Here is a 12,986-nt window from a genome sequence, read left to right on the forward strand (position 1 = left end):
CTTTCTAAACCTATTATAACTTTATTTAGATACTTCTAAGCATGTCTAATTGTAATTTAAATAATAAAAATAAAATAGAAACCTTAAACAAATTGGAAACTAAAAAAATAGAAACTAACAACTAATAGTAATCTAAAGTAACTAGAAAATAAAAACAAATCCTAATAGATTTAGGAAACTACTTAGAATTATAGATGTCCTACATCACCTAAGGACCTTCATGCACCATGACCTGACTCTCCTAAGGACCTCACACCTCTTCCCACAGCTCCTTCATCCTCTACGCTACTTATTGCGTTACGGAAATATTTTTGTTCTTACACTAGGCATCCTATATCAAATTTTATGTCTTTTCATTGTCTTTCATCTACTTTTCACTCCTTTGCATTTTTATACTCCACTGTTTTTGTCCCTTGTTCTTATCATTAGGTTCTAACTTCTTCTAGATGGAAACTTTCTATGGATGACTAGATGCATGCACTTTATGAGAATCAGATATGGGAACTCACTCATCATCCTTAGGAAAAAATCATTATTGATTGTCATTGGGTGTACAAAATGAAATATCAACCTGATGGATCTGTTGATAGACTTAAGGCTTGGTTGGTGGGTAAATGGTACACTTAGACTTATGGTGTGAATTATTGAAAGACTTTTTCACCTATAGTTCAACTCAACTCCGTTAAAATTCTTTTGCCTGTTACAATAAATTCTAACTAACAACCATACCAACTAGATTTCAAACAGGCATTTCTTCATGACAATTTATAGGAGCAACTGTATATGGATCAACCCCTAGGTCATGTTGTTGAGGGCAAAGAACATATGGTGCTTAGTTTGAAAAGAGCGTTGTATAGACTGAAACAGTCTTTGTGTAATTGATTTGACAAATTTAGCTCTGTGGTGCTTTAGTATGGATTTAAACATTCTACCTCTGATCATTCTGTATTACTCGTCATTCCACCTTAGGTACTATTATTCTTATTGTCTATCTGGATGACATTATTGTTACTGACAATTATTGTGGGTATTACTCAGTTGAAAGCTCATTTGGGTACTCAATTTCACACAAAGGACTGAGGCATTCTTCATTACTTCCTTGAGATTGAGGTTGCACGTTTCAAGGAAGATCTCGTTCTACACCAATGCAAGTATGTGTTTGACTTATAATCTAATATGAGCGCTCTGAGATCTCGTCTAGTTGATACTCTCATGGATCCTTCTGTCAAGCTTGATGTTGAACATGGTAAAAAAAATTAGGACACTGGGAGGTATAGACGGTTGGTTGGCAAGCTAATCTACCTCACAGTCACTCGTCCTGACATTACTTATGTCGTGGGAGTGGTCAATCAGTTTATGCATGCCCCTCGACAACCTCATTGAGAAGCTATTGGTCGTATTCTGCACAATCTAAAGGGTGCTCCTAGAAAATGTCGCTTGTGCCATCCTTTTTCTTCCTTGACTATTTCTAGATATTCTGAAGCTGACTGGGTGGGGAGCTGTTCTAATCTCAGGTCCATCTCTAATTATTGTATATTTGTTAGTGAAAATCTTGTTAGTTGGCGTAATAAATAAAAATATCCAAAATGTGGTGGTCTACTCTAGTGTTGAAGCTGAGTATTGTGCAATGGCTCACACTACTACCCAACCAAGAGCAACCTCAAAGAGAATAAAGAGATTTATATTTCAACAAGATATTAAAAAGGGGGGAAACTGGCATTCAAAAATTGGATTCTCACTCATCATAAAAGCTTGTTCTACATTTTCTTCAACACAGAAACTTAAAAATCTGCCATTACAACCAAGGGCAGCATCAAAGAGAATATTGAGATTTATATTTCAACAGGATATTAAAAAGGGGAAAAACTGGCACTCAAAAATTGGATCCTCATTCATCATAAAAGCTTGTTTTCACAATGTCTTCAACACAGTAACTTACAAACCTGCCATTACATTCAACTACAGTTTAGTAGAATTCACCATCATACAATGATTGGGAAAGCAAACGACGAAGTTTCAAATATAGGTCCCTCTCTTGGTTGTTGCAGAAAAAAACTTTAGGTCACTAGATCTGAGTAAATATGTAATATTTCCATGAATTTCAAGGCGGCCGCACTCACTGTGTGCTTATCCGTCAGACGGGTTTATCTCATATCTGCTTCTGGTGGAGAAACATGAAAGGTTTGTTTACTTCTCCAGTAGTCTACATTGACTTATGCCGGGATCCCACAATCTGCTGCAATATAAATTTTGGTTAACACTGAACTTCGACCAAAATAATTGAATTTAATGAATAAAATGCTAGATTTGGTTTAAATAATTCAGTAGACATAAAATTGACTGAAATATTCTTTGTTGGAAAAAATTATTCGGCCTATTACAAATATAAAGTGTGATGATGGGATCCTCATGGAAAAAATGCAATCAGTTGGATAATAATCGAGTGACATGCTTCTTTGGTCCCAACCAAAGAATCCCTTAGATATGATGCTAAATGGACCATTAGTACAGGTGAATTATGATTGGCTAGAATCCATATCATATTTTTCATGTATTCAAAGCATATTAACATGTTCATAGACATACAAATATATAGGGTAGGGATTGGGGTACAACTATTTTTTTACATCATCCAAGCGCCATCCATTTTACAAGATCCAATGGAATCGGGCGGTGTTGTAAAAAATAATGAAAAAGTGGACATCTAGGTGGCATTGTAAGAAAAAGTTATAACAAATAGTTGTCCCCCGTGCCTACGGCACAGGGATCCTCTTTGGGGTTAAAGGGGTTGTAGACACCCCAATTTGCACGGCCCCACTTGAAAAGGCCCGTCGAAAGTGCATTTTAAATCAAATTGCCAACAAAAGGGCCTAAGGGCCCAAGTGTTCAAAAGTATTCTTTTTATTCTAAATAAAAATTCAAAGACCTTTAAACGGGCCCATGGACCCACAAATAATACACTTTGCTTGCATTCTTGCCCTAAGTCGCAACAAATCCACCTTTTTATTCAACATAAAGCCCAACCCTCACTAGGCCCACTATAACTCTTAATCTCATTCTAAAACCAACTCCTAACCTAACGAAATCAAAATCAAATCCCTAATTTTTTATTTTTTTTGAGAAGTATAAATTTATTAAGAAATGAAAAAAGCAAATACAATTGGCGGTCAAGATGACCAACCTAAAGAAGGCAAAAAGCTAAATGTTAAAAAGGAAATCCCATCTTAAAAATGAAGTCCTTAAAAAATACGCCCTTAAACTCCGGACATAGCTTACACCAAAGATAAAGCAGCTCCAGAACATTTAAGACCAAATCATGAAAAGTAGCTAGGGATGGCAATTTTGCCCCTCCCCTATAAGGTTGATTTTTTACTAAACGGTTTTGGGGCGGTTTTGGTATTAAAAATAAAAAACCGATTCAGTTTCGGTGGTGGGGAATTTTTGATATGCCCCGCCCCAATAATATATCTTATATATATTGTTATGTACTTATAAAACAACAACCACCGCTTGGCTTAGTGGTATGATGCAAGAATTTATCTTAGGTTCAAACCTTCTCGAGTCTCCTTTAAAGGTTTTATATATACATTTAAAATGGGCAGGGCGGGGCAAAATATGACCCGAGTCGGGGTCGGGCCGGTTTCGGGATGAGGAAAACTAATCAAGGCTGAGGTCAGGTTTAGCTAAACCCACCCCGTTGCCATCCCTAGAAGTAGCCCTCCTTTTAAAGATTCTCCTGTTCCTTTCCAACCATAGACCCCAAGTAGTAGTGAAAGGAAGAAACCTCTAAAAAATTTCTTTCTCCCCATGACGATGGAACAATCCCAACTTTGAAATAGAGATAACAATGAATAAGGAAGTGCATTGAAAACTTTGAATATCTCGAAGAAATGTAACCAGATGGAGTACGTTACGTGACAATGTATCAAAATGTGATGCACACTCTCGCCATTCAAATTATAGAGATAACAAAAGTTTGGAATTACAAAACCGCAATTGATTAAATGATCAAGGGTGGGTAACTTGTCAAGAGTTGCTAGCCAAGTGAAAAAACGCACTTTTGAGGGACCTTTCAAATCACAAATAAATTTGAAAGGGAAATGCAAAAAAGAATTGGTAGGAGTTGACATACTTGCGACAAACGAACTAACAAAGAAATTTAGACTTGTAGTACGAGTCCACTCCCTCCCATCATCTTTTGCAGTCACCCAATGAATATGATCAAACTAAGTCGTTAAATCTTGTAGGTCTTGCAATTCCCAATCATTAAAATCCCCCTAAAACCCAGATCCCAGCCAAGCTCGTTTCCCACAAGATTCGAAAAAACAGCACAAGGTAGCCCTTTTTAAAGGAAAGGTTATAGAGGCAAGAAAACGATCACAAAGCGTTAAATCCCCGATCCACCAGTCCTCCCAAAATCTGACCCCATCTCCCTTGCCCACTTTAAACCTTACCCACCTCCTGAAATCCGGCTCAACTTTCATAATTCATTTCCACAAGCCCACTCCAACCACCTTGCCACATGTCATTGATAAGTTCTAGAAAATGTATAATTTAATGTCAATTCATAGGTCACTAATCAGGATTTTCAACCTAAAGTATTGTTCTTAATAAATATTCCTTAAAGTAAGTTTTTAATTTAATTTAATGGTTTTTAGGTTAATTAGGTTGTTTCGCATATTTTTGTTTGATTTTTGGAAATTTTGATTCATGCAATATATGTTTTGCAAATATTCGAGGAAACCATGTCAAAGATGGAGACTCAAGAAGCAGATAAAGTCAAATATTGGAGTCAACCACGAAAAGTTAAAGTCAAACGCGCAACTTTGACAGTGACACGGTGAAGCTTGCTCGTGGCCGGTGAACGTAGAGAATTACAAGAGGAAACTCATGCATGTTTCTAATAAAAAAAGAGTCGTGCTGAAACAGAATCCTATTGCTATCCAAACATCCAGAGAAAATCAGAGTCTATAAAGGACCAATCTCCCAAGAATTGAATCTCTTTGAATTTTGATATTCTTCTCTTTTTTCTTTAGTTTTAGTTAATTTATTTTTCTGTAAATTGGAGAAGACTATTGTTCAAGATTTTTTCGAAGATCAATAAAAGCTAAGTATTTTTCCATTATTTTATTTATTGTTCTTCGAATGAATCTAGGCTAATCTCTCAATCTAGGGAGATTGATGAAGCCAAGATATTTTAATTATTTTTCAATTTTAATTTAACTTCTTGAATGTTTTCATTGTTAAAATATATTTCTCTTCAATTAAACCTTGATTTTTAAATCCTTCTAATTATTTCTCCTTATCCCACATCTTGATGTGATCCGTTACTATGGGAGAAATCCATTATATCAAATGTTCGCTGTGATGTAGGATCATCAGGTGATAATAATTTTTAAAGAGAAGGAGATCTTGTCCAATTATCTAGACATTTTTCAAAACCCTTTTCAGAAAATTAGTTGTTTTAAGACTATCCTCTTTTCCTCGTGGATTGATTCTTACTAGCCCTATCAAGTTAAGGTTTTTATAAATTATTATTTGTTCAGAAGATCATAATGAGCTACAAGCGAACTTTCATTAGCATCACTGCATCAGCGAAGAACAGTCATCACCACCTTTGGCCTCCCAAAATCAATCTCATCATCACTTTCACCATCCCCCACATCCCATAATCTTCTCTAAAAATCATCTCACAAGTCACCCCCCATACACTCTCCTCCTTTAATCAACTCACCTAACCCCTCAAAAAGCTACACATGGTTACCAATCACCCTACCACTTTGCCACTTATCACCATCCCCTTCACCTTCCCAAAATCAAACCCCATTACCTTAGTCATTCCTTCAATCAACCACCCCACTCTTACTTGACTTGCACTCAACCAAGTCATGGGTTGCAAAACCCAACCCATGGGTCAAAAAGAGATCTATTTACCCTCTTTCATGTTTACCCTTCATAAATACCTAATTCCAACCCCATTCTCTCAAAAATCTTATGCCATTTACCCTCAACCCCTATTTTGGGACCCTTTTGACCTTAAAAGGTGTCCCCAAAACTCTATGAAAGGCTACCCTCTCCACAAAATCCCATGCTTGAATTCTCTTTTTCAAGTCTCAAATCTCTCTCTAAATTTCAAATTTCTACACCACAAACCTCACAAGTTTAAATCTCTACACTCAAGATCAATATCAAGAAACACTCTTTTTTGAAAATTAAAAAGAGAAAACAATCAAGAACAAGGCGGGATTAAAATAAAATAACATAGTTATATTCCCCACTCCTTCTTTTATCTTCCCTTCTTTAATTTCAATTTAGAAAATCTTTAAAATGTGATTAATACCCTTTCCTACACCTGGTAAATTGGGCCTCGGCTTAGTCAAAAGGGTAGGGGTTGAAGCCTTTCACCACCTTAGTTTTCTTAACCATACACACTTGTGTACCCACCACTTCAAATTGATTTTGAGGCTAAAGGAAATTTGGCCCTTCTTTTCCCATAAGAATGGGTCCATGACCTTCAAAGCCTATATTTTTCAAAAGCGTGTGACCTTCTTAAGGTAAGAGACATGGACTAGGATCCGTTTTTGAATAAGGTCCCAACTATCTAAAGCCCAAATCAATGTCCCTTGTAAGCAATGGTATAATCCATGTTTTCTTCATTTATTTTATTTTCTAAGAATGGTCATGTTTTAAGGTAACCACCTGAGGTAGAGAGAATGGGGTGCCTAACACCTTCCCCATTCACTAATCGAACCCCTAAACCTAGACTCTAGGTAGACCGGTGCCTAATCCATACGACAGTCACTATGATGCCAAAAAAAAAGTTGATTTTCAAAACTATTATCAGGGTGGCCATTCACACCCATTTTCTAAAAAAGAATGATGGCGACTCCAAACCATGTAGTGTCGACTTTTCACACTCAAAAATCACATAGCTATAGGGGTTATAAAAAGGAAAGATGGTAAAATTGGAGGGTTATTATTGAAAAAGGATGGGGGAGGAAAGGAAAGACAATAAAGTTGAAGGGGTTGAAAATGAAAGGCAATAAAATGTGGTAATGTGGACCCTAATCCACTGTAGCTGGAGTGGCACCACTATTGTGCTATATATATGGGGCAGGATCATGATCCAACGTGTTTGGTAAACTGGGGTTAGAAGTTTCGGAATGGGTTGATTTTTGGTAAAGATGATCTCCTCACCATAGAGATCGTCCTCATAAAAAATCAGGCCATCCGAAACTTCTAACCTCAGTTTACAAAACATGTCAGATAAAATGTTGAATCTTGATCCTAGCCCTATATTTATATGAGTAGTGTTCAGCAGACAACGTTGGAAAACAAAATTTGTCCTATATGGCTTAAAAGTTTTGCATTAGACTAATTTTTCTAAATCACTTTTGGATAAATTTTGTCTCCCTAACGTTGTCCCTCAAAAGCTACCCTATATCTATAATAAAACACAACCCAGTTACTACTGTTTTGTGTTTTTTGAGTTGGAGATAAATGTCCCTCAGCTATAGTTTTGTCGTTGGACAAATGTCCTACTGACCTACACCACATTATTTTTCTTTCCTCTTCACTCCTTCTAACTTTATTGTATCTCCTCTTTAACACCTTTTAACCTACTTTATTGTTTTTTTTTCATCTTTTACCCCTTTTAGCCCCTCAAAATTCTTTAATAATACCCTTTCAACTTTTTTTTCACTTTTACCCCCTTAACCCTCCCATCAAGCTATAATTTTGTAGGACCCATTTTATTTCCTTTACACTTCCCCCTATAACTTTCCTATATTTCCTCTTTTAATCCAAGAGAGGATGTCCATGCCATAAGCACGGGCGAACTCTAGTATATATATAACCCATTTTATTTCCTTTACACTTCCCCCTATAACTTTCCTATATTTCCTCTTTTAATTCAAGAGAGGATGTCCATGCCATAAGCACGGGCGAACTCTAGTATATATATACTGACATGTGAGGCAGCCCACATTAGGGTGACCACATTGGGAACAAAAATCTGTCTTATATGGGTTAATAGTTTTAGACTGGGCTAATTTTTTGTGAGGATGATCTCTATGGTGAGGAGATCATCCTCACCAAAAATCAGCCTATTCCGAAACTTCTAACCCCAGAGCATCAACGATGTACTTAATAGCTTGTTCATTTAAGCAAGTGATTTACATGTCAAGATACACGCATTCAATAAATCATTTTATCACCATCCAATAAATTTAATTAACATTCTGGTCCGAGAAAGTATCAAGATTTTCTACTATAAATCATGGAAAACTTTTTTTTCCCATCTGCAAATATGTAATTGATCAAATGGTTGGGATCATCTGATCAACGTGGTTTTGGGATATGAGCAATCCAAGAGATTGCTGATTAGCAGCAGTGCAAAACCAGCTTCAACCAACAATGGTCCCAATGGACTAACACTACATTTTTCAAGTACACAAGTACAAGGCTAAACCATTAGACTAAAAAGCTTGGAAACTTACCTTCATTTCTCTAGCAATAGAAGGCAGCCATTTCTCCCCCCTAATCCTTTTCAGTTCTGCAACTCTTTCTTCCTCTCTTTTGGCTGCTGCCTTTGCTGCAGCTTCTTTGGCTTCAAATCTAGCCAATGATTTCTCACAAGCATCTCTTGCGGCAGCCATTATAGCTGTACCATCAACAGCAACAGACTGAAGTTCCTGTCTAAACTGTAACTCACCGAATCAATGGATTTAGGAAAATTTGGAAATAAGAAGGAAAAAAACAACAAAATAATAACATGTAAATGATAAATAGAGAAGAAAATATTACAAGAGGTAAACCTTCTTTGATTTCTCATCAACCTCTTCTCCGGGAAGAATTCTTGGCCTCTTTCTTGGTTGCTGAAATTCATCTGAGAAACAACAAATAACTTCAACTCTTTTTTTATTATTAAAAAAAATTCTTTGTTCACAATTCCACAAAGAGAACTTTTTGGAGGTTAAACAAGTTCACATAACAGCTAGTCTGTTCAGACAGATGAAAAGGTGGAATATGTTTAGGGTTTATGAAAGCAAGCATTATCATTTCTTTTTATAACAGAAATTGTTCTGAATTTGATGAGATACACATACCAGTAGGATCAACTGCTATCCCTGGAGGTGCTTTCCTAAACAATCGGATTTCACCTTCGTTTACCATTGGATGGTTATCTAAGTTGGGGACAGGATTCCTCACCATCTCCAAGCTCTTGTCTACGAGGTCTTCTAAAAGTTTTTGTGCCTGTTGTAAAATCCATTAAAGATAGCATTTACCATATGGATTAACAAGTAGTATAAGTGTCAAAAGTCTTGAAAATGGAGTCCTGATATGGAAAGAAACCCAATAATATAAGAATACCCTTTTATATTCTACATGAACACTCACTATAGCTTGAAATTATTGAACAGCTCTATATCTGGTTCATGAAATTTCTTGGTGCTTGTCAGTTGCAGGCTCTTGTGAATTATAAATGGGTGGCATTCAGCAGCCAACGTTACGGAACCAAAATTTGTCCTATATGGCTTAAAAGTTTTGGATTGGGCTGATTTTTTTGTGAGGATGATCTAAATGGTAAGGAGATCATCCTCACAAAAAATCAGCTTAATCTGAAACTTCTAACCCCACGAAAAGTTGTTTCAAACTACCGGTAAAAAATCGACAAAACACAATTCTAAACCATTTTTGATGGGGTTAGAAGTTTCAGATTGGGCTGATTTTTTTGTGAGGATGATCTCCCCATCATAAAGATCATCCTCACAAAAAATCAGCTCATTCCGAAACTTCTAACCCATTTAGGAAAAAGATGTTGGCTCCCTAACGTTGGCTGCCGAGTGCTATCCTATATATATATATATTCTTTTCACTAGTATAGAAGCAATTCATTGAAGCTAAGAAGCAAAAGAAGTAGAAATGGTCGGGGGTGGGGAGCCCTATAAAAGGCCTATCCACTTGTTTGGGAACACCATCTTGGAAGACAGCAATGTACCAAGCAAACACTAAAACCACCCCGAAAAAACCCAAGGGAGAACTAGCACTACAGACTAGTAAACCCACCCCACCAATAATTATATGGTCTCATACATTCATTGAATCCCAGTGGAAAACAATGTCCTCAAAGAATATCACCCTAAACTCTAGGTGAATCATAGACCAATTGAACAAAATCACTTTCATGGCCAGGATCATGTTTTGCATGCTCTCCTAGTTACCCTAAAACGTCATTCTATTTCTTTTTTTTCCAACAACAAATGGAAGCTTTCCCCAAAGAACAATGTCTTTAGTACTAAATGAATTAGTGTACCAAGATTCCAAAAAAGATAATGACTGGGGAAGGATTTAATAAGTATCAAAGAGTTTTAAAAAAATTGCGATCACATGTTTCTAGCCACATTACAATGCATGAAGACGTGATTAACCATCTTGCCACTACCTTTGCTCATCATGTAGAAGTCCACAATAATTTATCTATGAGCAATTAGGAGGTCAATCATTAAGAATTTGTCTAGAGCAGCAGACTATTATAAAGAGAAAGAGACCTTAGAAGGAGTTTTTGAGCTGTAGATGAAAGAAGCCGAGAAAGACAAGACTTGAAGATGGTTATGGTTGAGCATAGCATAAAAGTAATCAACTACGAATTGTCCATCCGATTTTTTTACCATAAAAAAATATCTTTATTCCCGGGGAAATAATTGTTAGCCAAAGATACAAAGAGGTAAACAGTACACTTCCCAAACGTGAAGATTTCTTCTCAGGCCTATGTTTTATGACGGAACCTCTTTCCTAAACCATAAACCTCTAGACTAATAATGTCTTCTTATTCCATGGTAAGAATAAATTAGGAAATTGAGATGCCAGTGTAGATTCTCCACCCCACAAAACCCCCTAGAAAAGCACTTTACTACCAATTCCTACTTTGAATCGAATTCCGTTATTACAATCTAACACCCCATTTGGATTCCTCTCTAGACCCGCAACCATATGGGATTCTACTCCCTACACCAGTGTTACCTTGCCACTTCCAATTTAAAAGTTTTTGCCTTGCCAACGAGTCAACACAACATTTCTAGGCACTTTTCATAAATATGTAGAGCTAGTTTTTCCTTTTTTTTTTTAAAGACGAATTCACATTAAGAGCATGGATCATGTACTCTAGTAACTTGGAAAGCTATCCAACTCAAAGCATTCTTCATGTACCTCAAATTACTAGATTACCACATAGAAGATCTAATGCACCAGTAGTTAAAAATATTTGTACAGCTGTGCCGTTGTGTTAGAATTTTCGCAGGTTACCATGTCAAACAACTTGGGACACCTTGAGACTTGGCACCTGCGCCACATGTCAAGGTAACACTGCCTTACACTCTACCACCCAAAGCTATCACAACTAAACTTTTACATAAAGCATTTCTTAATAAGACTCTCTTGCTCCATTACGTTCATTGATTTTTCTCTGCTGGATTTCGCATGTAGCAATACAGTTGTAAAAATCATAGAAGTTTGGGAGTCGAGTTGTACAAAAAACAAACACAAATCATACTTTGGTATGAATTGTATGATTCAAATTATGGAAATTGAATAGAAAGAAACCTTTTGGTTACTTTTTAGATGATGGAAAATCATAAGAATATGTTTCTTTCTATGTATATGGAATAATTAGGCATACATTTTTTATTTTTTATTTTTTGGTATTATTCATATTTGTCTCAATGCATGTGATCCAACAATTTGAATCAAACACCACTAGATACAATTTAACGATCCAATTGGATAGTGGCAACATTGGGTAACATTAGGAAGAATGTACATTGCAAAGATGGAAGACGACGAGAAAGATGAGCGGTAAGCAAGAAAGACAAACGAAAAAATGAGTATAACAAAGATCATTGGCCACACTAGTGAGAAAGAAAGGATTAATGGCTCCAATAAGATGAGAGGAAGGCTAAATATGACATTTATTGATAACGTGAGAAAAGGTGTCTAGAAAGAGTTGTTGAATGGTGTAATATTTGGGATAAGGAGTAAAGAAAGATTATGATAAGAACTTAACCAATACACCAAAAGCACCACACCAAGTTGTTAATGGTGTGGAAAGTTAGCACTTATTTTTCTTTGCATTTATTTAAACTAAAATTCCTCCTTTTATTTAACATTCAAAATGCAACTTCAAATGATCCAAATCTCCCTCCTTTTATTTAACAGATGTTGATTGATGACCAAAACTAAACACCAATCATTTTTATTTTTTTTAAAAAGAAGTATACATATTCACTAACAAATGAAAGAGATAGAGAGTGACCTTGATTTGGTAGAGCTTGAGATTTTGGGGATTGTGCTGCTTCTCTTCTGTGGTACGATTTTTGGAATCGGTGATAAATTTTGTGGAATCGTTAGAATTAGTAGTAAACCCATTGGTGACAGAATCGATTGCTGCTTTCCAATCGGCATCTCCATCTTCCTCTCCGCTGCTTCTACTCTCTGAACCTCCACTCATCACCTCCATCTCTCTCTCTCTCTCTCTCTCTCTCTCTCTCTCTGTATTTTGAAACTCGGCTACTTCGTTAGGGTCTAGCCACCCACAGTTACCGCGTCGACTCGTCCGAGTCATCTCGTCTACCACGAGATAAATCCTTTTAACTCGGTAGTTCGGCAGCCAACGCAACGCATTTGTCCAAATATGACTTAAAAGTTTGGGAGTGATCTATTGTTTTTTTGCGAGGATGATCTCTATGATGGTCAGGAGATCATCCTCACCAAAATAAAAATAAAAATAAAAAATTAAACTCAATATAAAATTTATAACTCATCAAAAGAGGTTTAGAATTGTGGATGTTAGATTTTTTGACATTAATTTGTAAACTATTTTAGATCTCTATCAACATCATCCTTTCAAAAAAATCAATTCAATTCAAAAAATTTAAGTTATATAGGACAAATTTTAATTCCCTAACATTGGTTGTTGAATGCTACCCTTT

At 36.2% G+C, this 12,986-nt stretch overlaps 1 protein-coding gene across 2 annotated transcripts; it reads right to left on the reverse strand.

Annotated features, from left to right (window-relative positions):
• Positions 1-1,867: 1,867 nt before the first annotated feature.
• Positions 1,868-12,602, reverse strand: LOC147404584 (uncharacterized). Of its 2 annotated transcripts, none has more exons than XM_086440617.1 (5): positions 12,311-12,602; positions 9,108-9,255; positions 8,817-8,887; positions 8,499-8,702; positions 1,868-2,233 (listed from the first exon to the last, which is right to left on the reverse strand). In XM_086440617.1, exons 1-5 carry the CDS (start codon positions 12,512-12,514, stop codon positions 2,204-2,206), a joined length of 657 nt encoding a protein of 218 aa, XP_086296743.1. In that variant the 5' UTR covers positions 12,515-12,602; the 3' UTR covers positions 1,868-2,203. The 2 variants fall into 2 exon arrangements, with proteins under 2 accessions (XP_086296743.1, XP_086296742.1); XM_086440616.1 differs by having other exon boundaries at positions 1,868-2,236; positions 12,311-12,601.
• Between the last annotated feature and the right edge of the window lie 384 nt (positions 12,603-12,986).

This window comes from Akebia trifoliata, chromosome 4, assembly GCF_017979445.1.
Source record: "Akebia trifoliata isolate Shusen 1 chromosome 4, ASM1797944v1, whole genome shotgun sequence".
Lineage (NCBI taxonomy): Eukaryota > Viridiplantae > Streptophyta > Magnoliopsida > Ranunculales > Lardizabalaceae > Akebia > Akebia trifoliata.

Bases quoted from the DNA above. Each gene is read 5' to 3' on its own strand.
- LOC147404584 (XM_086440616.1), bottom strand. From the start codon at position 12,514: ATGGAGGTGATGAGTGGAGGTTCAGAGAGTAGAAGCAGCGGAGAGGAA. The intron at 9,256-12,310 runs GTCACTCTCTAT...ATTTTACAACAG, and splicing joins TCAAGCTCTACCAAATCAAG to GCACAAAAACTTTTAGAAGA. The intron at 8,888-9,107 runs GTATGTGTATCT...GTTGTTTCTCAG, and splicing joins GATAGCAGTTGATCCTACTG to ATGAATTTCAGCAACCAAGA.